Source organism: Zalophus californianus, chromosome 11 (assembly GCF_009762305.2).
Source record: "Zalophus californianus isolate mZalCal1 chromosome 11, mZalCal1.pri.v2, whole genome shotgun sequence".
Taxonomy (NCBI): domain Eukaryota; kingdom Metazoa; phylum Chordata; class Mammalia; order Carnivora; family Otariidae; genus Zalophus; species Zalophus californianus.
Window position 1 is genome coordinate 64776689 of NC_045605.1, and position 27956 is coordinate 64804644.

Genomic DNA, 27956 nt, shown 5'->3' on the forward strand with positions numbered 1-27956 from the left:
ATCCATGTTACCAAATACATTTTGAGTCACACATACCCCTAGTGACATGAGCACTTGCACGTTTGACACATCATTCTTTTTTTTTGACACATCATAATTCTTGATAACAAATTCTGTTTTGTATCCATCACTATTCCTTCATCACTTCCAAAACCTCTACTTCTATAACATTTTGGCATGTTCTAACCAGAAGTTCCAATTTTCCTCTACACTATCTATTGCTCTTTTGCGTCTCCAGTTAACAGTTGCCTATAACCTTGAATTAGTCAGGGTTCTCCAGAGAAACAGAACCAAGATGTGTGTGTGTGTGTATAAGAGATTTGTTGTTAGACGGTAGTGGTTCATGATCATGGAGGCTGAGAGGGCCCACCATCTGTTGTCTGCAAGCTGGAGATCCAGGAAAGCTAGTGGCATAGTTGGAAAGCCTGAGAGACAACAATGTCAATTCTAGTCCAGGTCTAACGGCCTGAGAAACAGAAGTGCCAGGGGCAGATGATCAATATCTCAGCTCACCAGTCAAGCAGAGTGAATTCAACCATTTTGTTCTATTCTGGCCTTCAGTGGATCGGGGAAGGCTATCTGCTTTACTTGGACCACCAATTCAAGTGCTAATCTCTTCTAAAAACACCATCACAAACACACCTAAAACTAATGTTAAACCAGCTACTTGGGTATCCCATAGTCTAGTCGAGGTTGACACATAATTAGAAGGGCTTATTAACTGGGGCGCCTGGGTGGCTCACTCGGTTAAGCGTCTGCCTTCAGCTCAGACCATGATCCCAGGATCCTGGGATCAAGCCCCACGATGAGCCCCATGATGAGCCCCATGATGAGCCCCACGATGAGCCCCACGATGAGCCCCAGGACGAGCACCAAGTCAGGCTCCCGGCTCAGTGAGAAGTCTGCTTTTCCTTCTCCCTCCTCCCAACTTGTGCACGTTCTCTCTCTCAAATAAATAAATCATAAAAAAAAGAAGGGCTTATTAAATCTTTCTTGTTAATTTCAGAGAATTCTATCATATCTGAGCTATAAGGAACCTAGACCTTAGAACTCACTTGTACCAGATGAGAAAAATGAGGCCTGGAGCTTAAACAATATCCTCCTAAAGCCATGCAGCCTAGAAAGTTTTCCTAGGTAAGAAAAAAGAAAGAAAATAATGAAAATGCACTACGATCCACTTTCTAAACATCTAAACTACAAGCCGTGAATGATCATTTCCACACCAGGAAAGCTTCAGCCCTTTTGATTTATTCTCCCCATTTTCAAAAAGACCGAAGAGGGGTGCCTGGGTGGCTCAGTTGGTTAAGCATCTGCCTTCAGCTCAGGTCATGATCCCAGGGTCCCAGGATGAAGCCCCACATCAGGCTCCCTACTCCGCTGGCAGCCTGCTTCTCCCTCTCCCTCTGCCACTCCCCCTGCTTCTGCCCATTTACTCTCTCCGTCAAATAAATAAATAAAATCTTTAAAAAATTTTTTTGTTCTTAGAAGGGAAAATATGTGTCAGAATTTTAGGAGAATGTATTTTTATTCAATGAATAAAATGGTTTTTTTAAACATAAATACTTCCATGAAATAAATCCCAAGTACTACATTAAAGTTTTTTCAGTACAATTTATTCTTATTACACTTTAATTTGCATTTATTAAGTAACTTAGAAATATTATACTCAAAGTAATAGAACTCCAGAGAAAGGCCATTAACTAAGGTGAACAGTTTCAGTGTGTCAGCTTCTTAGCGAGCTCGCCTCTCCACTATACATACTTGCTCTCTGGTGGTTATTACTATGTAAAAGTCTTCAAGATGCGGCTGAAGCTTGAATCTACATCTGGTATCAGGCCAAGTCTGTAAATCCACGAATATAGGTCACTGACTGCTTTTAGGGTACAGTTAATAATGATGAATCTGAAAAAGACTCGCTATTCTCTTGGGAGAAAATACACCTCACCTAAGTGGCAGCTCAGTTTTCTAAGAAACTCAGAAAAGAATCATCAGCAAAAGGAAAGAATCAATGATAAGGAGAGGGATAATACTCTGAGAATAGAGTAAATGCAATATATACACACTGGAGTAAATAAGCTTCTCCTGAGTCCAAGCTCTTACTTTTATTTTTAAAAGTCTGATAAAAATGTACACAATTACATTTTATACAGTAATATTTAGTGAACTTTGTCCAAAAAGACTTATGTTTTAAGTTCATTTGTAAAAATAACAAAAGCTGTATCACTCAATCTCTGGTCAATAAGGAAGGAAGAAAAACCTTGCTAGAAATGACAAATAATTTCACACAAAAGGCCAGGTGACATAAGAATAGTATATTAATTAATATATTTTCTTTGTATTTACAATAAAGCCATTTGTTAATACTGTGATAGAAAAAATATTATGTAGTATGTAGTATTATGTAGTAGAAACAGGCTTTGAGAATGACCATTCCTCTCACAATAAAAACATACAAGGGTCTCTCCCAAGTTAAAGTACTTTTCAACATGACAGTCTTGGGTGAAGGTAAAACTGACAGAGTACTTTACCTTATAGATCAGCTATGTCCTAGAATCAAGAAATCAAAGGTTATTACCATTAAGCAAGCAGCAGAAAGCTGTTTAGTTTTTCTAGGACCATTTAAATACAGTAGTTACCATGTGAGAATTTAATTTTACTTTGAGTTATAAAAAGTAAAAACACTAAATTGGGTAACTGTATTAATCAAAAGCAGTCCCAAACAAAAAAGCCATCAATAAAAATGAATAAGGCATTCTTATAAGTGTATCATGCATAAAAAGGATAATTACATAATACATACTTTAATGACCAGACTAATAAATAAATGAGGTAAATTTTTCAGTTATTGAAACAAATCAACTATATTTAACTACTTAAGTGTTGTGCTGCCACTGTTTCAGTTTCAAAATATAAAGGAATATAATTAATCATCTAAAAACTGCATACTTTGAATGTTTGCTTTTTTTTTTATCCCATTTCGAGATAGTAAAGGGAACTGTGTAACAAAATATTATCTGAATATAAATTATCAACACCAATATAATACAATTATCATGTAATCGCCATTTTTATATGCACAGTGCAAATACTGTGAAAGCTAGAAAAAAAGATGACAATAGACCAGCCAGAATTTTAAATTTCAGACTAACCCATGATAATCTAGAACAGGAAAAACAAAAATAAAATTTAGAAAATAGAACTTGAGATCCTTTCCAAATTCGATAATCCACCAACATGCAGCTTCTAAACAAATTACCTCAAAGTTAAAAAAAGAAAATGTAAATCTCTTTTTGAGCTTTAGTTTTCAAGTTTATGCTCTTAAGGAAGACTAACATTAGCAAGAACTGTAATACTATTTTTAAAAATCTAGACTCTGCTAATTTTGTAACTGCTTTCCCTATTTTAGTTATTATTAAGGGATAAGAGAGAAAAACATTAAATGACCAAGTAAAGGGTAAGTGTGTACAGCCAGTTCATGAAATATATTAAGTTGAATCAGCTGGATCAAGAATCTCCTACTACGCTACTACTAATTATCTCCAGCTACCCTGGAGTAGTAATTTAGAAGGTGTCTATCATAACATATCAAACTGACAGCACTTTTCATAGTGTATCAATTTCTATTTTTACTTTCTTCTCTCCCTTGCCACTTACATGCATTATTTTAACTGTGTGATAGGAAATTTTATTTTACAAACTCATTTCGAATTACTGAAGAGGTGATTTTAACACATAAACCTGCCAATCCTGAGATGACGATGATGATGATGATGATAGGAAAACTAAAACCCAGATGATTTCTCACTCAAATTTCTGCTTTAGTTTCTTTTGGAAGATGGCTGGCAGAATAGAAAGAAGAGCCAAAATCATCAGAACGAATACTGAGTTCCAGGAAACAGCTTCCCCTGCTGTTGTAAGCTGGTACAGTGTTGTTCCTGCTTTAATCGCTACAAAAGAGGGAGGTGCGACACCTAAAATAAAAAAATAAAAACATAAACAATCATTTTTAAAAGTAAGATTTTGTAATATAATATACTTTATCTTCATAAAAATACTCAGAACTCATAACAGCACTGATATTATATCATATATATTATTATAATGTAATATTTTAAACTAATTCAAATAAATCCATATTTAAATTTTTTTTAAAGACTATTTATTTGACAGAGAGAGACACAGCAAGAGAGGAAACACAAGCAGGGGGAGTGAAGAAGGAGAAGCAGGCTTCCCGTGGAGCAGGGAGCCCGATGCAGGGCTCGATCCCAGGACTCTGGGAGCATGACCTGAGCCGAAGGCAGACGCTTAACGAATGAGCCACCCAGGTGCTCCCATATTTAAATTTTTAAAAGTTAAAATTTTCTCTGTGTGTAAAATTTCTTGCAAGAATATACTGATCTCGGGTGCCTGGGTCGCTCAGTTGGTTAAGCAACTGCCTTCGGCTCAGGTCTGATCCTGGAGTCCCAGGATCGAGTCCCGCATCGGGCTCCCTGCTCAGCAGGGAGTCTGCTTCTCCCTCTGACCCTCTTCCCTCTCATGCTCTCTCTATCTCATTCTCTCAAATAAATAAATAAAATCTTTAAAAAAAAAATAAAAAAGAATATACTGATCTCCATTTTGGAAAAATGTAATTTAGTTTAAAGCCCCTCACATTTATTTCCATATAAAGAATTAAAGCTTTCCTAACTACCTCTGAAGGATAATGAATTTAAAAACTCAAGAAAAATTTCCAGAAAATAATTTACAACATTTATCAACAACTTTAAAAAAAAAGAATGTAGTTTGACCCAGCAATTTCAACATTAGGAAATACTAATGCATATAAGCAAAGATCTAGTCTCAAGGATGTTCATCAATGCATTATAAATAACAAAAATCTGGAAACAATCTAAATGTCCAAAAATAAGATTGAGTAGATTGTCATTCATCCTTGACAGAATATATTTAAAAATGAAGTGGTAGGAGATACTCATAAATAGAAAGATACTCAAAATATGAGTAAGAGCAGTTTATACAACAGCATAAGTGGCACTACATTTTGTTAAAAACCAGAACAAACTGGAAAAATTACTTTGGACCAAGTTGAAGTTAACTAAATCTCTAGGTATTCCACCTGTAAAATAAGGGGCTAGTCATAAAAATCCTCTCTTCTGATTCCATGAATGTAACATTATTTTACAAAATCCAAAATTATCCCTGCTCAGATTGTCAATGAATTTTTTTAAAGTAGCAACAAAATATTGATTTTGATTATTCTTTTCAAGATCTATAAGTACTAACTTAAACTTTAACAGATACTCAGTACAAGAGAAATCTGTTCATTTCATTGGTATCTAAACAATTCAAATTAAATTAGAAAGAAAAGCAGAATACTCTTACTAAAGAACCGTCAGAATTCACAAAATGTATAAATGAATCTTTTATGTCCACTAATTAATTTTATTTATTTATTTTTTAAAGATTTTATTTATTTGTGTGAGAGAGAGAGAGAGAGAGAAAGCACAAGCAGGGGGGAGCGGCAGGCAAAGGGAGAAGCAGGCTTCCCGCTGAGCAAGGAGCCCGATGGGGGACTCGATCCCAGGACCCTGAGATCATGACCTGAGCCGAAGGCAGTCGCTTAACCAACTGAGCCACCCAGGTGTCCCTCCACTAATTAATTTTAAAATTAAGTGCCAGCTACTTGAAAGCAAGAACATATTAATCTTTGCTTCCCCCATACTTTTGGTAATGCCCATAATAAATACTGATGTCAATAAAAATAGGATCAACTTTCTACTGAACATTAAAGTTCAATATTTCAATATGTGATTAAAAGACAAGGGAGTAAATTATTCAAAAAGGGCACCTTGATTTTCTTTTCTCCCCACCAAGGGAGAGAATGGAGTTAAATAAAGTCTTTTTTTTTTTTTAAAGATTTTATTTATTTATTTGAGAGAGAGAATGAGAGAGCACAAGAGGGAAGAGGGCCAGAGGGAGAAGCAGACTCCCCGCCGAGCAGGGAGCCCAATATGGGACTCGCGGGACTCCAGGATCATGACCTGAGCCGAAGGCAGTCGCTTAACCAACTGAGCCACCCATGCGCCCCGTTAAATAAAGTCTTGCTCAAATCTGTATGATTACAAATATATCCAATAGAAAGTACACTTCTTTAAAAGAAGTAACAAAAAAATACTTCACACAATCCAACAAACATTTCTGAGTATCTATTTACGTATGCCAGGCTCTGTGCCCAAGAGTTATATGTGGTGCTGGCATGTGTGCAAAGAACACGAAAACCAGCCCAGCTGGACACTGTTAGGTATGTACACAACGAGTTCTAACACAGCGTGAACTTACCTAGAAAAGTGCCAATAAAAAAAACTTTCAACGGCACGTTTATCACAGGGGATGTAATATTAATAAACCAATTAGGCAGAAATGGTGTTATTCTCAAAAATATAATGTAGTTAATGAGATGTTCTCTGTGACGCTCAACCTGCCATAAGAAAGAAACCAGTTAGGATCAAGATAAGGCCAATATTGAAAATAAGTTGCTTAATATAAAATATTTATTTCAAATTCTCATTCCCTGATAGTTCAGAATCTATCCAACAGAAATGATCAAAAAAGGAGCTTGAAAATGACAATGAACTACTTATCACATGCTCTTTACCAGAGCTAAATGAGTTTTTTTTTAATCGTACTTATAGCTTAATGTTACACTACTGAAGATGGTTCTACATCTGCCTAGCTAATATAGCTCAACAATGACCTTTACACCTCAAAGAGCAAAATGAAACTTAAAACTATATACAAGATACACATCAGGTGACTAATATTTTAATGCCTTTAACTTCCTACAATGTAAAGGGCTAGTACAGTACATCACTAAACCTAGCCTCCAATTTAATCTTTATTTTTCTGTTATTATGATATACACTACACAAGTGACTCATTCATTAGATAAATGAGATTGAACAAGTATATGGAGATATTTAGCCAGTTAAATAAAAGCACTGATTATAGGTTATACTTCTAGATTTTGCTTTACAAATAATGACGGTGATTTGCAGTGAAATTTTTAATTTCTCATTTCCTTGTCTGTAAAGCAAAAGGGTAAGGGTAAGGCAGAATGATTTCTTCAATTCCTCTGGGATGTAATTAACAGGTTGTTTCTTCTAATTCTTTATAAAAAGAAGATTTTCTTAGCAACACCGTATTAGACCTTTCTGTGTAGTGGTGCTTATATTTCTCATCGCTTGTCTTTGTAGAGATCCTGACTGAAGGGAACAGTCATTTCTACTGATGAAATGCATTCAGGGAATTGGCTGATACAAGTTTTTCAGTGACCCACTAGAGTGGATTGCATCAACACAAAGCAGGGTGTCCAAATATGTGAATGCTTTCACAGACACGTTGACTTCTCTGCTCTGAATGAACTTACTGGGAATGAAGAACTAAAACTACTGTTATAGTACAGAAACTTAATATTTGAAATGATTAACATTCATTATTTGCCTACCACTTTAATTTACTTAGATCGAAAGATCATTTTTATTAAAGCCCTGAGTCTGGGTTAACTCATATAGGGACTATACATTGATACACTGACCTCCCAATTAGCCAAAGAATTATGTTAAATAACTTAAAAATACATGTTTACCTGCTGTGACCATTTTACTGCTTTCTCTGTTAGGTATTTGTATACAACTGGCCTCCCAACTAAATAGGAGAGCATGTAGCAGAATGAGGCACCGAGTCCAGAACACTAGGAAACAACAAGAAGCCATAAGCACTGTGTACTTTTCCATCTTAGTCACATGGATATATTCACTTAAGGAAAAGCTCAACTAGTATATTTCTTTTGGGGTTAAGGGAGGATACTCTGCATGACATCTCTTGTGCAGAGAACAAGAACCCATTTGATCTGGTCCTTCCTCAGACCAAATTAGGACTAAAATGAGACCAGCTGAAACTAACTGGCACTTGTGATTAAACTTAGTGACTATATCCAAATAGTTAAGGATACCATCTAGCCTAAGAATGAAACTTAAAAAGCCAATTCTTTTTTCAATTGCTATGCTTGAAAATACCACCCCCAGCCCTGGACTTAACTCATTGTGCCCACCAACACTCCTGGACTATTTGAATTACAAAACACAATAGGAAGGAAGGCTAAAACAGAGCCTATAAATGCAATTACGTTTGTGATGCCCCTGTTCTAGGAAAAAAACAAACTATAACATCTGCTTATGGGAGGACTTAAAAGATATTACTTTAACATTAATCACCTCTTACAACTAATGAGTTTATGCTTACACAGACCAGTGGGATTAGCTGCCATCCTTCTCCCTCATCATTCTAGCAAAAGCTACCTTTTTTCTAGTCTCCCAAATTCATTTTATATACTTACCAAACAAACAAGAAATAAGGCTAGCGGAAAAGGATAAAGAAACCCTGAGAGTATACTGAGAAATATAGAGCCCGGGATAGCAAATGTTTGCAAGCTGTTAACTTCTAAGTTAAGGATTAAAACATAACAAAATAGAATTTTTAAAAGACAAATCAAACATTTCAGGGAAAAAAGCATCAATATAGAAGTTATATTAATAAGATTATATCCATATCTCAGTATTAATAAAGTAAAATTATATCTAAAAGTTAAAAAAACCTACAACTCAGTTATAATGCCTTTAACTCTAAACTGACCATTTGCTAGCACTACCATAAATACAATGCTAATAAGAGTGTGTTACTAAAAGAAAAACCAAGACAAATATCCGACATGTACCAGATAAAGAACTGGGCACTTTGGCAAAAGAAAAGAACAAAAGAAAAAAAAAATAGAACAAAGAATGTCTCCAGTAATCTTATAAATATGCTTCTCTAATACATTCCATTTACTCCTAAATGTGTTCAGGAAACATGATTTCCATGGAAATCTAGGTACATATAGGGTTTAATAATTACTTGCTCTAATTTAATTTATAAACATCTACCTCAATTCACTACTGATTTAAAAAAGGATAGGGATTATAAAATATAGTAAAAATCACAAACCTTATTTTTAAAACAGAATTATGTTGTTTACTACTTCCCTCTTGTTCCCAGTTTTGGTGTGGAGCCCCGCCCACCCCTGGCACCTTTTTAAAACCCCTTAACATGATTAACTTACAAGTCAGTCAGACTAAGTGAATTCCCTCAACATCTACCCTTCTTTAAAATTTCTATCTTCCTCATTCTCTCACTCTTCTTTTCATCTAGTTCCCACTTTATTCATGTTTTCATCTCAATCTCCTCTGTCTTCTTCCTGGCTTCTTTTATCTTTCGCTTCTTGCTCTTCCACAGGATCCCTCCTGTAGGAAACTGCTCAGATGCCTATGATCTCAAGAAAACCTAGGCTTTCCTTGACCAAGGTATTCTATCAAGCTACTGCATCTCATCTTCACTTCCTCACAGAAGACTCTTTCCATGTCCCCTTGCAACCTGACTTACCTATGCACCACTCTACTGACACTTCCTCCCAGCCAAAAATAATGATTTTTTTTCCTGTTTCTTTTTTCATTCTGATTTGATTGGTTTCAAAACTATGTAAAATATTTAGCTGGTTCTAAAGTCAAATCTACGCAATGAAGTACATCTAGAGAAATTTCACCTCCATCCCTGTATCACATTCTCTCCCCATAGGTAAACACTGTTATTGGCTTTTTTTTTTTAAGATAGTTCCTTTTTGTTTTGTTTTGTTTTAAAAGATTTTATTTATTTAGTCATGAGAGACAGAGAGAGAGAGAGAGAGAAGAGGCAGAGGGAGAAGCAGGCTCCCAAGGAGCAAGGAGCCCAATGCGGGACTCAATCCCCGGACCCTGGGATCATGACCTGAGCCGAAGGCAGACGCTTAACCATCTGAGCCACCCAGGCGCCCCACTGTTATTGGCTTTTAAAGATACTCTTTCTCGGGGGCCTGGGTGGCTCAGTTGTTAAGCGTCTGCCTTAGGCTCTGGTCGTGATCCCAGGGTCCTGGGATCGAGCCCCACGTTGAGCCCCACATTGAGCCCCGCATCGAGCCCCGCATCGAGCCCCGCATCGGGCTCCCTGCTCAGCGGAAAGCCTGCTTCTCCCTCTCCCTCTGCCTGCAGCTCCCCCTGCTTGTACTCTGTCTCTCTCTCTCTCTCTCTCTGTCAATAAATAAATAAAATCTTTAAAAAAAAAAGATATCCTTTCTTTTCAAAAAAAAAAACAAAACAAAATATCTGCACGCGTGTGTGTCCTCCTATAGATAAAACACAGCATACAGACTTATTATTCTGCTCTTTGCTCTTTTCATTTAAGGACATAGCCTGGGGGTAATAATGCCTTAATGGCATAGAGAGACCTTTCTCATTCTTTTAATAGCTACAGAGTCTACTCCAGTGTTGAGATTTACCATGGTTTATTCAACCAGTCCCCTATGGACTAACACTGGGTATGGATCCTTCTATCTGAATATTTAAAATTCTGCATGTCCTAAATAAAAGCAAATATTTTCTTCCTTTACCAACCTAAACATGGTCCTCTACCTATTCTCTTTTTTTCAAAAGGCCAAAAATAGGGCGCCTGGGTGGCTCAGTTGGTTAAGCGACTGCCTTCGGCTCAGGTCATGATCCTGGAGTCCCGGGATCGAGTCCCATATCGGGCTCCCTGCTCAGCAGGGAGTCTGCTTCTCCCTCTGACCCTCTTCCCTCTCGCGCTTTCTATCTCTCATTCTCTCTCTCTCAAATAAATAAATAAAATCTTTAAAAAAAAAAAAGGCCAAAAATACAAAGCCAAAGAAAGGTAACCAACAAGAACAAAACTGGCATAATATTGGTAACTGTTGAAGCTGGGTGATGGGTACCTGGGAGTTCATTATGATTTTCTCAACTTTTGTGTACATTTTAAGTTTTCCATAATAAAAGAAACTTTTCAAGTTACTCAAAGTCCTCAATGACTACCCAATACCAAATGAATATTCTAAATTCCTTAGTCTGGTACTCAAAGTCTTCTACAGACTGCAGTGTCTAGCCTATCCTCCTAAACTTATTTCTCTATCCTCCCCTTCTCATACCCTAAACTCCAACTAAACTGAATGCCCGATCACTTCTTAACCATGCCCTGTGCTTACAAGCTCTGCTCTAGACTTGCTCCAACTAGAATGAAACTGTGCCACGTCTCTACCTGTAATTCCCCATTGCTCTAGTAGTTGTTCCCCTTTTGAACGCTCAAAAACACTAGATTTCTACTTAGCATATAATTAATAACCCAAAAGCTGAGAGGCATAGGGCAAAACAAAATGACTTTCCAAAGTAAACAAAAACTATATGCCTTGTTCCCAAAAACCTTATAAAAGTCAAATGAGAAAAATGAACAAAGTTTTTATCTTACCTGGGGAAAATATTTTAATTCATGGGTACAGTGTATAAAGGCAAAATAACTTTAAGTCTAACACTATGGTTTTCCCAGATAGGTTCCAAAATAGAATTAGTAGGAAAAGGCAGCAGTTATGGATTTCTTAAAAGTTTATATATTATTAAATTACTTTACAAATAGCTGCCAAATAACTTGTTGAAAGATAAGTGCATAATAATGATTCATTCTCTAAATTTTCCCTAATTGGATCTTTTCTCACAATAAATAAATAATGACAAAGTTCCTACATACAGTACACTACCTAAATAAAAATGTATTCTCGCTAGATGGATAAAGGAGTAATGTTTATATCGTCAGCAAAAGATTTTGTAAATGTACCTGTAACAAATTGCTTATGCTGAGAATAACTGGTCCAGAATGCTTAAGTATATACTCAAAACATTTGTATAAGGAGGCAAATATAGAAACATATATACATGTTAAGTATATAGCATCTAATCTAATCTAAATCCAAGAAAAGAAAATGCTACTGAATTTTAGGAGAAAAAGGTTTAATTGAGAAGTCCAATAACCAAAAGCAATTCAGGAAATAAAAGAGGAAGCCAAAATAGAAATAGTTTGAGAGAAAAAAGAAAAAAAATAGTTTGAGAGAATTCACAAAGTAACTAATTTAACTTTTTAAAAATAAACGCTGGTTGGGGGGATGCCTGGGTAGCTCAGTTAAGCCTTTGATTGGATTTCAGCTCAGGTCATGATCTCAGGGTCATGAGATCAAGCCCTGCACCTGGCTCCACACTCAGCAAGAAGTCTGCTTAAGAGATTCTCTACCTCTCTCCCTCTGCTCCCCCCCCATGAGCGCTCCCTCAAATAAATAATCTTTAATAAAAATAAAAATGGTGGTTTAAAAGAGATAATGATTACCTTTACAAAATCAAGAGGTAATTTTTTTTAAAGATTTTATTTATTTGACCCCGGGGGGGGGGGGGCAGGGGGGAAGAGCACAAGCAGGGGAGTGGCAGAGGGAGAGGGAGAAGCAGGCCCCCTGCTGAGCCAGGAGCCCAGCATGGGCCTCGATCCCAGAACCCTGGGATCATGACCTGAGCTGAAGGCAGACACTTAACCGACTGAGGCACCCAGGCACCCCGATAATGTCTTTCATTAACTGACAAGGTTTGAAAATAAGCTGGATTAAAATAAAAAATACAAAAAATCAGATTAAAGTTAAAGCCCATAAATTAGAAGATTAATCACCAGTAGCATAAGCCATTTGAAAATATGTAGGATGAATAAAGCTAAAGCTATTTTCCTGACTAGTTAATACAACATATATTTCTATAAAATGAATACATACCAATAATTATTTTAAAAATTCATATCCTTTGAATTGACTAATTATCCTCTTAAGACCTTTTTACAAAGAAATCATTAAATGGAAGAAAAAATCATGAACAAGAAGATTCATAACATGACAAGTAGAAAAGTAAAAAATTAAATACAAATTATATCTTCAAACCTAAGGGAACATTTTTTTAAATTATGCTGTGGTGACTATTAATTCAAAATAACTAAAGTAATCAATTAACTAATACAATCATAAATTAAATAGATAAATAAAATAATTATCTTGAATAATACAGAGGAAAGGAAAATGTTTATAAGTAAAATAAGCAGAATACAGAAGAACTGGTAATAAATATTCAGAAATAATAACTGAGTTGAGATAGGTTTAAGGTGAGAATGTTTTCCATTTTAATTTTTCTATATTTTATTAAATATTACACTGCATTAATAATTTTTAAAAGAAAAAAGTTATGCATAACTAAACAGTACTTTTAAAACTTCTTTCTTGAATAAAACTAAAAAACTTTTTTTTTCAGTTAAAAGGATACAAAATATATGTAGCAAAATAAGCTACAAGTACTTGTACATAAAAGGTGTCCTTATATTTGGATAAAACTTTTCCTAGAGCCTTGGCATCATCCATATCTCTGGGAACCTTCATATTCACTCTTTCTTCTCTAAAGAAATAAAATTAAAGTGAAAAATTTTAAAGCAGAAATTTGCCAAGATAATTAATACCAAAATCAAAGTTCAAAACATGAAGTTTTATCCAAAATGATTTGATGTTTGAATATTAACCATAAATTTGTAAGTTTTAAGTTCAAAAGTCTATACATTATTTGTTTTTAATGCTTTATTATGATTTCATGAGACCTGCAATCTATATATGAAAGTTCAGGATGACCCAGACTAAATTAGGTTAAAAGCATTTGCTCCAACACTGGTATAAATTTTGAATTAAGAAGTGAACTACTGATACTAGCATATTTAAAACATATTTAACATCATTTTGGGTAATCCTCATGATAACCTAAGGTCAATAATTAATTAAAACTAAAATTAAGTAAAATTTTTGGTGATTTACAGTTCACATCTTTTCTGGAATATCCCAGTTCAAAGTTAAGATAAAAACAGAAACATTTTTCCTTTTCTATTAATTTTACTTTATATTTGGAACTGAATGATTTCTTGCTTATAAAAGCCTCAAATAATTTACCTCTGTGTTTAATGTATATTGTGCCCATTTGTTTACATGATAAAATTCAACTGATCTTGCAGAACAATGACAGACTGCTGCCTATGTTCTATAAAGATAGCAGGTAAACTAAAATGTGTTTTTTCATTTTTAAATTTAAAAACTAAAAAACTCATTATAGGGGTGTGCACATATGTATACACCCGCACAGACACAAATAAGCAGAACATAACAGGTTTATAATAGCATTCTTATATACAAGTCATGTTATCATTCTTAGAGCAGACTGAGAGCAAAGACAATCTCAATCTATACTCTATATTCTTGCCCTCTTTCAGTCAGCTCTTTACTTCCTCCTCCCTGATCAAAACCAGAAAGGATCTAAAATTCAATCACACTAATATTAACCTATCAATAGAACATTAGCCTCCCAAAGGCATTTACACTGATGTAAGAAATCAAAGTACTAAAATAAAAATAAGTTTAACTATAAAATTTCAAGCATAAGGAATTGTTAATAAAAGGAAGTTAAGAGGAAAACAGGAACTTCCGAACACCTTGAAATCACATTTCACAGTTACCCATTACCCCACCAGTCTGGCCCTGTGTTGAAAATCTAACTACATTTTAGTAGTCCTTTGCGTAATCTATGATTACACAAGGATGGTATTACTGTTTAAACAGCCCTGGGAAAAAAATAAAAATAATAAAAAATAATAAACAGCCCTGGGATATTTTGCCTCCTTAAAGTGTGTTTCAGGTCCATAATCTCTTCCCTAAAATTCAAAAACCTCTGAAAATCAAAAGTTCTTCATACTGTCAGCAAAAGTTGACTCACACTTACATTATTATTCATATAGTCTTTTATGATGTCCATTTCTGTGCAAAAATATTAATGTATTTGATTACAGGATGCTGCCCCAGATCTTGCTGGAGGTACTACATAGCATTTATTCCATGTAGTCTTTCCAAAATGGAAAAATTCTAAACTCTGAAACACATTTCACCCCAAGGTTTTGGCTAAGAAATTCTGGATGTATCGCAGATAAGATATACAAGGTTTATATAAAGTCCATTTCACTGTGAAAACTACCTATTCAGACCATATCATTTTCATAACACAGGGAAAAGAAAAAGAGCTAGGAGAGACAGATGTGGTGGGGATGGAAATGGATGAGTAGAAGCAGACAGAAACTGACCACAAGAAGGAAGGGAGAAAACATGGACGGAAAAGGGGGGGAAGGCAGAGAAGAAGAGCATCAATGTTTTTCAAACCGCACGTCAGTATCTTTTATGAATTTTAAAAGAAGTTTGCTTCGTCACTACTGGCATTAAAAAATAAATTAAATAGAATAATTTAGAAACTATCAGAGACCATGACCTGTTGCATGAAACTTTAACTTAATTTTGTATGTATAGATGTATGCAAGTGAGCAGGGGATGGGGACAGGCACATGCATGCATGATCATGATATAAAAACGTATTTCTTAATGTGGTTCTATTTTTTTTTTTTTAATTTGAAAGCCATTTGAAAAATGAGGCTTTAACTAGAAGAGCATTGCTAGGAAACCCCACAGATAAAATCAAGAGGCAAATTTGGAAAGGAGTGTTTAAATAGCAGTGTCAATATGGACTTGCTACAAACCATGAGAGCTGATATACAATCACCATGACAGTTCTGTTGCTTAAGATTAGTTTAACTTTTAATCCATTTTTATCGATAAATGTCTAGACATTTTTCAGTTTCTTTCTGTATACTTACTCACTAAGCTGAGGAAAGTTTTTATATACCAAAAACATAACAAAAGCTGCAGATAAGAAAATGGACACCAATATAAGAAGTGACATTCTTGCTGACCCAGCTTCTGCACAGGCTTTTTCTGAAAGGGGAAAAAAAAAAGGCTATAATTAAGATAAATATTTTAAAAAGACAGTATTCCAAGTCAGCAAATAATTTCCTTCAAGGCTTTCCTCCCCCAAAAAACTGTTCACACTTTTGTCCAAAACACTGTTTTAACAGAAAATTTTAACTACTATTGTATTTGACATTTATTAACCAGGCCTATTACTTTTGGAGGGATATATCCGTTTCAGAAGCATGAAAAAACGGAACACCATAATTTGAAGCATTGATTTGTTGATAAGCCAAAGGGGAATAAATATTATCACTGACTTTCAAAATTGTTTACCTATATTGGGAGCTGACAGCATAGACACAATGGCCTCTTAGGGAAAATGAGGTAATAGGGCAATTACTTCAACTGTCGTAAGGATCCAGAGAGTGACTAGTACAATTGGTGAATGTCATGCTTTTTTTTTTTACACTGAGGGCTTCAAAATATAGTTGAGTCTCAAATGTTTTCGGTGGCTCTCCGAGACCCCAAGAATGGCAGAATCTGTTTACATTCCCTCACAAGATAATCTTAGTGTTATTTAAAAAATTACATGCAAGATAAAAGTATGGAATGAGATCCAGGAGCCAGCAAGCAGAAGAATGAGCAAGGCTGTTTTTACCAGGAAGCATTAAATAGTGGGGAAGCTAAGATACCTTAGTAGTGCTCACTGGGGAAAAGGCAGAAGTGGGTGGCTCAAGTTTTATTGCCTACATTTGCCATTATCCCGTGTATATACTGATAACACTCAGGGGATTAAAAAAAACATATGAATGCTATAATAAGAATTATTTTTAGTTCTCTGAAAACTAAATGGATGGATCTACCACTATGCCCATCCCCTAACTACTATCTATATAACTTTTATACACACTTTTATGAAGTATCCTAATCAAATGCCTGTACTTATTAATTTCACAAATCCTTCTTCACAAACATTTATAAAGGTGTATTAGACAGGTGTCATTGACTGTTCTACTAACCCATGTTTCCCATGTTTCCCTTCCCCCCAAAGGGGCTATCTCATTGGCCCTATTACAGTATGATTCCAACCCTCTACCCTCCCAAACACAGAAGGCTAACTTGCTCAAGGTTGGAGACCTGAGTCAAGTAGAAACACTTCATTATTGGCTGACCAAATTTTCTTTTGAAAATTTGAACTAAAACAAAGAGATGCTGTTGTCAAGAGGTGGTAGGTCTTGAGGCTGAAAGGTCAAGCAGTGAAAGCCACAGATAACAACATGGAAAGCCAAAGACATGGACCAGAAAATATAAGATGGGAGATTGAAACATAAACCCAGAGAAACTGGTTGATTTCTAACTTTCTCACTTTCCTTGAAGCCTGGCTATATTTCATTCCTTGCTCATGAATGCCAGTAAGATTGCCTCTTATATTCTTTTTTCTATATTCTCTTTTTTACTGGAACTGGTTTAAACTTATTTCCGCTCCTTTCAACCAAAAAGCCTTCACTAATTAAAAGATAAACTTCATTTTTTCCCTTGTCTCATTATGGTAGTTTTATATATTTTACAACTGAATTAGTAAGATTTTGCTCAATTCTATGTTGAACATGGAGCAAGAGAAACCATCTAGCTCCATGCTACTCAAGGTGTACTATGTGAGTTACATCAATCAGCATCACCAGGGAGCTTGTTAGAAATGCAGATTCTCAGGCCAACATCCCAGAACTACTAAATCAGAATCTGCATTTTAATAAGATACCCAGGTAATCTGCATGTACATTAAAGCTTAAGAGGAAACAATATGGCCCACTTTACCTATCTCATAGGTAAGTAAACAGAAGCCCTAAGGAGGTTACACTACCTATTAAAAAAAATTAAATCCTAAGCAACCGAATAGCATAAAGTATATCTCTAAAGCTCTTTAATATCCATTTATAATCAACTCATAATTTCTGTGGAAATACAAGTTGCTTAGGTTAGTGCTTGATATACTAGATATAAATTATTCTTACCTGGTCATTAAAGCAGACTTTCTGAAAAACAATATTAGGTTTATTAAGTTCTAGTATTTTGTGAACACTAAATTTAAAAAATTTTATCTTTTCCAATTTTCTGTAATCTAAACATTACTTTGTTATCATCTGAATCTACAAGAGGACTTTACTTCAAAAACCAGGTCACAAATAGAAACTTACTTGCTCATTTCACACTTCTAAAATTTACTGCAGGAAGGAATAGGATTATAAAATAAAAGATGCCTTCAATGGAGTAATAAACCAGGCATGCCTGCCACTAAATATTCCAGTTCATTAATCCACTAATATATTTATATATATGCTTTTTTGCAGCATAGAAAATTAAACAGAGACTTTAAACATCTGAGGTGGTTTTCAAATATGAAAAGGTCTCTGCAGAATCTTATGATAACAAATGCTAATTGTTCATATCTTTGCCCTGGTTATGATACCTAATTCAATGCACGTCTTGAGAATTTAAGAACTCATATCTACTTACCCTAAAAAGAAAGGAGTAATCAGCCAAAAGTTACAAAAATATCAGTGTGCACTAAAACTAATTCAACCAAAAATGTAGTTTTAAATAGCAAAATCTATTGAAACACAAACTTCTCACAAGGCTAAAATGTTATGTTCCTACTTTATTAAATGAAGAAGTAATCTACCAGAAAAGGAGTAAGAGTAATATATAAACTTTAAGGTTTTGGGCATAGTTCTCTCTCTTTTTTTTAAAGATGTTATTTATTCATTTGATAGAGAACGGGAGAGAGAGTGAGAGAAGGCACAAGCAGGGGGAGCAGCAGAGGGAGAGGGAGAAGCAGGCTCCTTGCTCAGCAGGGAGCCCGATGCAGAACTCGATCCCAGGACCCTGGGATCATGATCTGAGCCGAAGGCAAACGCTTAACACTTAATGACTGAGCCACCCAGGCGCCCCTGGGCATAGTTTTCTTGGGCTGATATCAAAGCAAAGACATGTTAACACATATATAGTCTGTACAATTTTTCCAGAGGTCTGCTACTTCTTAAAGACATGTTCATTTTTTTTTAAAGATTTTATTTATTTATCTGAGAGAGAGAATGGGAGAGAGAGAGAGCACGAGGGGGGGAGGGTCAGAGGGAGAAGCAGACTCGCGGGCAGCCAGATGCGGAACTCAATCCCGGGACTCTAAGAGTCATGACCTGAGCCGAAGGCAGTCACCCAACCAACCCAGCCACCCAGGTGCCCAAGGCATGTTCATTTTAAATCTACCTGGAATTAACTTGCTCAGCCTTCACTTTTCACTTACTTCCTTGCTTGAATCAAGTCCAGAGTACAAAACAGACTGATACAAATAATTTAATATTATGGGCATCTTTTAAACTCTTCAAAACCACTGCTTTTTTTGTTTTTCATCTGGAAGATATTTGTAGACACAAGAATTACTGCTAAGGATAAAGGGCTGATTCCCCACCACCACGACCCCACCCCTTCCTTGGTACTTTTCTTTAGGATTTCTCCTCTGCAAGGTATGCACTCAAATGTAGTTGCTTAGGACCACCTGCTGAGCATCTATTATGTACAAAATGTTCTGCTCAGTCTCTGCTTTTAAGAAGATGATACCAACATTAGCTAGATTCCCAAAGAATGGCACAAAGGGGTTTTGAGTATATAGAAAAGATTACTGGGCTGGAGTAATGGAGACAAGATTCACAGAGCAGGTAGAAATTTGGTTAAAGACTGAAAGATGAGAAGAGTTTACAGCCTTCTAACCCACACTGTAGCTAAATACATTTTTTTTTTTAGCTAAATACATTTTTAAAGATTTCAATAGGTTATATCATTCTCTTAAATTAAAAATTAGGGGCGCCTGGCTGGCTCAGTTGGTAGAACGTGCAACTCTTGATCTCAGGGTTGTGAGTTTGAGCCCCACACTGAGCACAGAGATTACTTAAAAATAAAATATTTCAAAAAATTAAATAAGACATTTAGCATGTTAGCTCTAAAATTAAACTATAATATTTTTCTTCCCATTAACTTACCAGTCCTAAGTAAGGGGTCACAGGGAAGAAAGGTATCAGGCAACGTTTAACTGGACTACAGAAACCACCCTGAGTGGTCCCTGAGTACACATTTTTCTGACTGCTACTTGTTGTCTTACAGTTGGATTATGAAATATATAGACATTTGAATAAAATTAACTGCCAGGTTTAACCTGATACCTATTTTCTGCATGTTTTAAAATCAGGCAAACTTTTGGGGCGCTTGGGTGGCTCAGTTGGTTAAGCAACTGCCTTTGGCTCAGGTCATGATCCTGGAGTCCCGGGATCGAGTCCCGCATCGGGCTCCCTGCTCAGCGGGGAGTCTGCTTCTCCCTCTGACCCTCTTCCCTCTCGTGCTTTCTATCTCTCATTCTCTCTCTCTCTCAAATAAATAAATATAATCTTTAATAAAAAAATAAAATCAGGCAAACTTTTTCAAGCATTGTGTTCAATAGTAACATAGAAAACAACTGATAAGAATGCAAAAAACACAGTGACATTCAATATTGAAGCTCTCCTTTCTTTCACACTAACTGGTGACTGCTAACTAGGGGTTGTTAGCTATTATGAGTCAACAATTTTTCTTGAGTATAATTCTATTAAGTCCAGAGACTAGCATGTAATTGATTTAGAGTTCTAAACAGATAAAAGTTGAAAATATTGTTTTAATGATAATTCTACATCTAACTGTATAGCATGCATATTTATAATGTGCCTCCTCCCGGTTGCATCGGATGTATGTCATTTAGCATTTAGAGCTACCCACAACAGTACTTTATATATTCATTAACCTTCAAATCTTCCATCATAGTAATTCCCAGTCTGAATTATCCCATTATCTGCTTTCCAACCTCCTCCAGGCTAAAGGTACTGTTACAGAAAGTCAACATAATGTTCTCTTGGCCAACAGGTTCACATGCTTTTCTATGTTCAGTTACGGTTACGACTGGCAAACAATAATCCTTTCACAGCACTCTCTAAAAAGGCTATTTCAAGTCTCTTCAAGCCTTTAATTCTATCTTCATCTATTCTCAAACAATGACACTGCTTCTACACTTTAGTGAGCTCCCCAATCTCTACCTCAAGATCTGTTCCCCAAATTATCTTCCCTTGTTCCTTATCTTTGCATTAAATGCTAACATATTTCCTTTCAGATTTTGCTCCAAGAACGGTCTCTTCTCCATTCACCCTGTATCTTCAATTCTTCCTCTTAAGAGCACCTTTTCTCTAACTCCTAATATGCATTATCCTTTCTGAAAAATCATAACCTTAATGGCCCTATAGTAGCTCCCTATTTCTCTTATTATTTTCATATCAAAACCTTTTGAAAAGCAAAATCTGGTGGGCCTGGGTGGCTTAGTCGGTTAAGCATCTGCCTTTGGTTCAAGTCATGATCCTGGGGTCAAGTCCTGCATCAGGCTCCTCACTGAGCCAGGAGACCACTTCTCCCTCTGCCTGCCATGCCCCATGCTTGTGCTCGCTCTCTGACAAATAAAATCTTAAAAAAAAAAAAAAGAAAAGAAAAGCAAAATCTTCCTAAATCTGCAAGATCTTAGGAATGACTCTTACTGCTGATCAGATCTACTAGTTCTCAACACTGTGTTTTCTAAACCTACTTGATCCTACCATGAAGAAGCAAAAGACTCATCTCATTACAGGACTCTAATAAGTTTTCATTGTCACAAGAATCTACTACGATATTTTTGGAAGTAAATTTTATCTCAAGGGCTTAAGAATTTTTTTATTATTAAAAATAAAAAATGGTAGTATCAAGTATAAATTCAAACAACTAAGATAACTATAAAATACAAATAACTATTAAGACCACACACAGAGAGAAAGCATGTTGGTAGGTAGAAGAAACACCAATGCCAATTTTGTATAAAGGCTCATTCTCTAAGGCTTATGCCCTACAAGAGTGCTGCCATTCAATCCACACACCCTCACTCTCATCTAACCACTTTCACATGCTTCCCCCCCTCCATTCACTGAAGGCTGAGATCAAGCTTATAGTAAACTTCATAATCCTAAAAGATTCATCATCCATTTAGATGATCCACCCAGCCTCAAAATTCTTAGACCTTCATTTCTATTCAACTTTAGCCACCTACTTCCAATATAAACTAAGTTCTCACATCCCCTGAGACTGCTCTACCTTGGACATTTTAAATCCCAATATGACATTCCATGATCACCTTTATTCTCTTCCTGAGCTTACTCCCTCCACTTTCTCCCTTCTGTTGGGCCCCTCACTTTTCTTCCTTCCACGTCCAGCCTGGATTCCACAGTGTATCATCTTAAGCAGCACCTTTGAGTGGAATCCTTACCCTTTTCTTAAATCTAATCAAACCCAAAATCAGTGCTACAAGTTCACCTTCTTCACTAAGATGGTTGAGCACAAAGAGAGAAAAATCATGAGTGATCCATCACAGAGATCTATGTCTTTGGGAAAACTAACTTAGCCTCATTCTTACTCCCATTTTTTTTAGGTGTCTAACATGAATCAGGTTGAGCCAAAGGTTCAAGAACAAGCATTATCTGAGACAGTCTAATCAGAATGAATATCTAGACTTCTATTGGTAATGCTAGGAAAAAGATTCTCAAAGTTATCAAGGAAGCATTTAACTTACCTGGACCTTCAAGAGAAATCAACCTTAAGGTAAAGTTGACATTAAAGATATGAAAGAAATCAGATCCTGACATTATTGGGCCACTGTTCCAGACTGAAGTCAGTGAATCCCACTTAATCTCTCAATTTTTTAGTTATATAAATCAATCAACTTCCTTTCAGCAAGGGTTTCAATTATATTTTCTATTGATGATAAACACAAGAATCCTGATACATAATATTTGGGTTGAGACTGGCATCAACAAATTGTACTAACACCTTGGTTGATGTCTAGCTGTCATCAGATGTCAGCTTTAGTCTTAGTTCCCAGTTATCAGTAAGAGCTTCCTTCTTCCTCTAAGTCAGTACCTTGCTCACAGCAGATGCTCAAAGAATATGTATTGAACCAAATGAGCAAGGCAGGATCAAGAACAGCCATCTGAGGGGCGCCTGGGTGGTTCAGTTGGTTAAGCCACTGCCTTCGGCTCAGGTCATGATCCTGGAGTCCCGGGATCGAGTCCCGCATAGGGCTTCCTGCTCAGCGGGGAGCCTGCTTCTCCCTCTGACCCTCCCCCCTCTCATGCTGTCTCTATCTCATTCTCTCTCTCAAATAAATAAATAAAATCTTAAAAAAAAAAAAGAACAGGCATCTGAGAGGGGTTTATTATCCAAGTTTGAACAATACTGTCTTCTAAAAGCAGTAAAACCAACTTTGAGATAATGTTTCTCAAACATTTTTGGCTGCAACCACGATAAGCAACTTTGTATCATGAACTGGTACACACAAAACCAATAAAACTAAAAAATAAAATTCAAAGAATACTTATGCCTTACTACATGCAAAGCACTCTATTTTCTCTTCCATTTTTAAAAATATCTCATCATTACCCATCAAATTGATTTCACACTGCTAACAAGGATGATGACCTCTATTTTTGAAAAGCACAGCCCTACAAGTTCTCTCTTTTTTTTAAAGTTTTTCTTTTTTAGTAATCTCTATGCCCAATGTAGGGTTCGAACTCACGACCCCAAGATCATCAAGAGTCGCATGCTCTCCTGACTGAGCCAGCAAGGCATCCCAGAGTTCTCTTAAATCAAAATGGAAAACTTCTATGACTTGCTAATAAATAGATCAGCCAGGACAAATAACACAGAAGAAAATAAATACCCTGGTCCTGGCACCCTTGCAGATAGATTAGATCAAAAGCTTCTTAAGTGCTTCTACCTCTTGTCTTGTTTCATGTCATTCCTCATCATTCAAGAATTAGACTTTCAGTGTTATTGCCTTGCTCAAGTCTTCACAGTGGTCCTCAGTCTATAAGGCTAAGATGTGAGACGAGAGACTACAGTCATAGCAAGGGACCCACTAAATGCACCAAACACTGCACGTAGCATGTAAAATACCTCAAACATACACACAGTGACAACTATTTGTCAAAGTTAGGTAGGTGTGTCAGTTAAAAAAATACAAATTCATTTAAAGTGTCACGGAATTGGGCGCCTGGGTGGCTCAGTCGTTAAGCGTCTGCCTTCGGCTCAGGTCGTGATCCCAGGGTCCTGCGATAGAGTCCCACATCGCGCTCCCTGCTCCACGGGAAGCCTGCTTCTCCCTCTCCCACTCCCTCTGTTTGTGTTCCCTCTCTCTGTGTCAAATAAATAAATAAAATCTTAAAAAAAAAAAGTGTCGGGGGACCTGGATGGCTCAGTCATTAAGCATCTGCCTTCCGCTCAGGTCATGATCCCAAGGTTCTGGGATCAAGCCCCACATTGGGCTCCCTGCTCCGCAGGAAGCCTGCTTCTCCCTCTACCAGTCCCTCTGTTTGTGTTCCCTCTCTCGCTGTGTCTCTCTCTGCCAAATAAATAAAACCTTAAAAAAAAAAGTGTCATGGAATTTATAGGAACATTCTATTACTATGTATTTCTCAATCAAGAGTTACTAAATATTTTTTTAAAGATTTTATTTATTTGTCAGAGAGAGAGAGCACACGCGTGCATAAGCAGGGGGGGTAGCAGGCAGAAGGAGAAGCAGGCTCTCCGCTGAGCAAGGAGCCCGATGCAGGACTCGATCCCAGGACCCTGGGATCATGACCTGAGCAGAAGGCAGACGCTTAACCAACTAAGCCACCCAGGCATCCCATTACTAAATTTTTATCTCTTCTCCAAAACCTGTAATCTTTTTGAATGCCAAGCTAAATACCACATGCAATTAACAAAAATTGTTTATTGTAATCCAGAATATTGGCTGCTAAGTAGTTACTAATGACATCACATCACCAGGTGATTAACACAAGTAACCAAACTCTACCATGTAAGGGATCTACAAAATCTTTTGCCCAGAAAACAAATTCCTAACACTAATTAAAGAGAGAGGGGCGCCTGGGTGGCCCAGTCGTTAAGCATCTGCCTTCGGCTCAGGTCATGATCCCAGGGTTCTGGAATCGAGCCCTGTATCAGGCTCCCTGCTCAGCAGGAAGCCTGCTTCTCCCTCTCCCACTCCCCCTGCTTGTGTTCCCTCTCTCGCTGTGTCTCTCTCTGTCAAATAAATAAAATCTTAAAAAAAGAGAGAGAGAGAGAGACAGAGACAAAAACAGAGAGGCAGAGAAGAAAAAGAAAACACTGGGAATCACTAATTAACAAGATGGATCAAAAAAGTTCCTCTGCATAGCACTTAAATCCCTGTGTACCAACACCATTTTGACCATCCATGGCCAACCTTATCTCCTACAGAAACAGAAATCCTCCACTCCCAACAAATTGATCTCTTTACTGACATTAAACTTCCAGCTTAATGTTTCCCCCTGCCAGAATCCCCTTACCTTCTAACAATCCAAACCCTACTGCTCCATGAAGGCATGCCTTCACATCTCCTTCTATCTTCCAATAGATTTGTAGTCTACAGAAGTCATTTGACAGGGGCAACTGGGTGGCTCAGGCGGTTGAGCATCCGACTCTTGGTTTCAGCTTGGGTCATGGTCTCAGGGGGCTGGGATTGAGCCTCATGTGGGGCTCCACACTCAGCAAGGAGTCTGTTCGGGATTCTCTCTCTCCCTCTGCCCTCCCACCTCCACTCCCACATGCTCTATTTCTCTCTCTCGTAAATAAATAATTTTCTTCAAAAAAAATGGCATAGTTGGTTAAGCATCAGACTCTTGGTTTCGGCTCAGGTCATGATCTCAGGTCATGAGATCAAGCCTCATGTCAGGCTCTCTGTGGAGTCCGCTTGAGACTATCTCTCCCTCTGCCCCTCTCTGCCACTCTCTTTCTCAAGTAAATAAATCTTTAAAAAAAATAATTGTCCTGAATGTGTCATTCTAATGATAAAATAAAATAAATAATTATAAAAGCACTTTGGAAGTGTCAAGGTTTTATTTTCTGAATAGCTTTAGGTTAAAACAACAAAAATCAGTAATAAACAACTGATGCTACCACAAACCAAATGACAATCTTTAGGGATGCCCTATCTGGAAAATACTTTTGTTTCCCAAAAGATTTTATTTATTTATTAAGATTTTTTTTTAATTTATTTATTTGACAGAGAGGCACAATGAGAGAGGGAACACAAGCAGGGGGAGTTGGGGAGGGAGAAGCAGACTTCCCACTGAGCAGGGAGCCCGACTAGGGGCTCGGTCCCAGGACCCTGGGATCATGACTGAGCTGAAGGCAGACACTTAATGACTGAGCCACCCAGGCACCCCGGAAAATACTTTTTCTGAAAACCCTCGGATTACTGTCACTCTCCATAGCAGCATCTTCAAAACAATGTTCCTTTAATTTAGAGTGGATTTATACTTAGACAATTCATTTCTGGGTTTTTGAGTTATTTGGCCCTACTGGGAAAAGTTTTCAATTAGCAATAATTGCGCCTCGCATAAACCTCATTGGCTATGATACTGCCACTGCGCGAAGCTATTTGGACCTACTGTCTATAAGATGGAGAAATACCCAAATACTATAAAGCTTAAAAAGCCAAATTAGACTGAAGACATTTTAAATTATTTGAAAATAAAATACCATTTTCTGCAGGACACTCTTTTAAAACTTTATTCTATTTTAGATTTCAGCTGAATTTTAAACATAAGATCTTCATATATATAAATACATGCTTTTAAGTGTGCAATACTTTATTGTTGACTATACTTACAATGTTGCTAGACAATCTTAAAAGACCCTCTCCTTACCCATCACTAGTGGTGGAACACATCAGTGTAAGCTGAAGACAACTTAATGGACATTTGTTAGGATCTCTTCAAGTTTATGGGCTTTTTTTAAAAAGCATTTTAAAAGTTTAATCATTTCCACTGTTGAAAAGCAATGAAAAACTCTATGCCAAGATGTAATAAAAGTATTTAGTTTCCAGGTATACTTTCTTTTAAGATATTTAAAGTCCTGAAAAATGGCAGAATGGTGTAATGCAAAAGAGCTTGAGAATGAGAGATCTCAGTTACGATAGTAATGGCTAATATTTAGCCTCCACTTCATATAAGCCATTACAATAAATGCTTTACATCAATTATTTTGTATAATGCACATGGCGAGCTAAGCAGATACTGTTATTACTAGCATCTTTGTCGTCCCCACTGTACAGTTCAGACGCTGAGTTTTGAAAGATAACAAGTCCAAAGTCATAAATGTACAGCAGGGACTCACACCCAAGTGTTCCTGCCGCTTGGAAGTGGCACCGGTACATACTTAAATCCTTGCTCTTAACTACTACTTGACTAATCTGCCTTTGTGACTTTATGCAAGTTCCATATCCACCCTGGGCCTCAGTTTCCTCAGCGGTAAAAATAAAGCAGGAGTGTTGAAGTTCCTTCCAGTTCTGTCTAGCTTCAATACTGTCAACCTTACATCCTCCCTGAGCTTCAAACAAACCAGTGTCAGTTCTTTTATCGAATTCAACTACAACAGCATTTACGACGCACCTCCTAGGTGTCGGCCTTGTGGTGGGCAGCGTCCCAAGCCCAGGTTCCCCACCCTCTCTGCTCCCGCGCCCCTGGGTGCCAGCAGGGCCCCTTCCCCTCGCAAATCCCCGGGGCCAACTGAGGTCTTTTCCACCCCGAAGCCCCCTCCAGCACACTCCCGCCTCTGGGCCAGCCCCAGCTCTGGTGCCGGTTCTACTCACCCTTCAGGTGGTCTCCGCTGCTCTGCGCCGTGACACCCCGCGTCCCCGTTGCCCTGTCCCCCACAGGGGTCGTGTGGAGTGCCCCCGTCTGCGATCGTTCAGAGACTCTGCCTTTCGCCATGGCTGCTGCAGGGAAGGTGGAGGAAGAGGGGTGATGCCGCCCCCCTTAATAACAACTCTGCCGCAGGCTTCTTACAACACCCAGCGGCCACAGCCACAGCCACTTCCGGGGCGACCACCTCACCTGAGACGACCTCAGCCCCGCGAGTTCAGTGACGCTCCCCTGAATCCTACAGCGCCCACTCAAACTAGGCTCCGCCCCGCACCGCCCCCGAGCCTCGCGCGCTCACGCTCGCCCAGTAACTGCGAGACAAGTCAGGGTCCCGGCCCTCCCCATTCACTGTCCCGCCCCTCCTCGCGACTGCAGGGAGCATG

At 37.4% G+C, this 27956-nt stretch overlaps 1 protein-coding gene and 1 pseudogene across 2 annotated transcripts; both read right to left on the minus strand.

The window, feature by feature from the left end:
- Positions 1–2297: 2297 nt before the first annotated feature.
- Positions 2298–27904, minus strand: TMEM41B (transmembrane protein 41B). Of its 2 annotated transcripts, none has more exons than XM_027579523.2 (8): positions 27766–27904; positions 27522–27644; positions 15664–15781; positions 13254–13382; positions 8393–8486; positions 7643–7747; positions 6337–6475; positions 2298–3971 (listed from the first exon to the last, which is right to left on the minus strand). In XM_027579523.2, exons 2-8 carry the CDS (start codon positions 27640–27642, stop codon positions 3802–3804), a joined length of 876 nt encoding a protein of 291 aa, XP_027435324.1. In that variant the 5' UTR covers positions 27643–27644; positions 27766–27904; the 3' UTR covers positions 2298–3801. The 2 variants fall into 2 exon arrangements, with proteins under 2 accessions (XP_027435324.1, XP_027435323.1); XM_027579522.2 differs by having other exon boundaries at positions 27522–27647; positions 27766–27897.
- On the minus strand, positions 26149–26307 carry LOC113915663 (annotated as a pseudogene).
- Positions 27905–27956: the final 52 nt, after the last annotated feature.

Excerpts from the sequence above, each read along its gene's own strand:
- TMEM41B (XM_027579523.2), bottom strand. The coding sequence starts at position 27,642 with ATGGCGAAAGGCAGAGTCTCTGAACGATCGCAGACGGGGGCACTCCAC. Across the intron at positions 8,487-13,253 it reads TATTTTGCTACATATATTTT|CTTGCAAACATTTGCTATCC; the intron begins GTATCCTTTTAA and ends AGAAGTTAACAG. Across the intron at positions 7,748-8,392 it reads CCTTATTTCTTGTTTGTTTG|TGTTCTGGACTCGGTGCCTC; the intron begins GTAAGTATATAA and ends GTTGTTTCCTAG.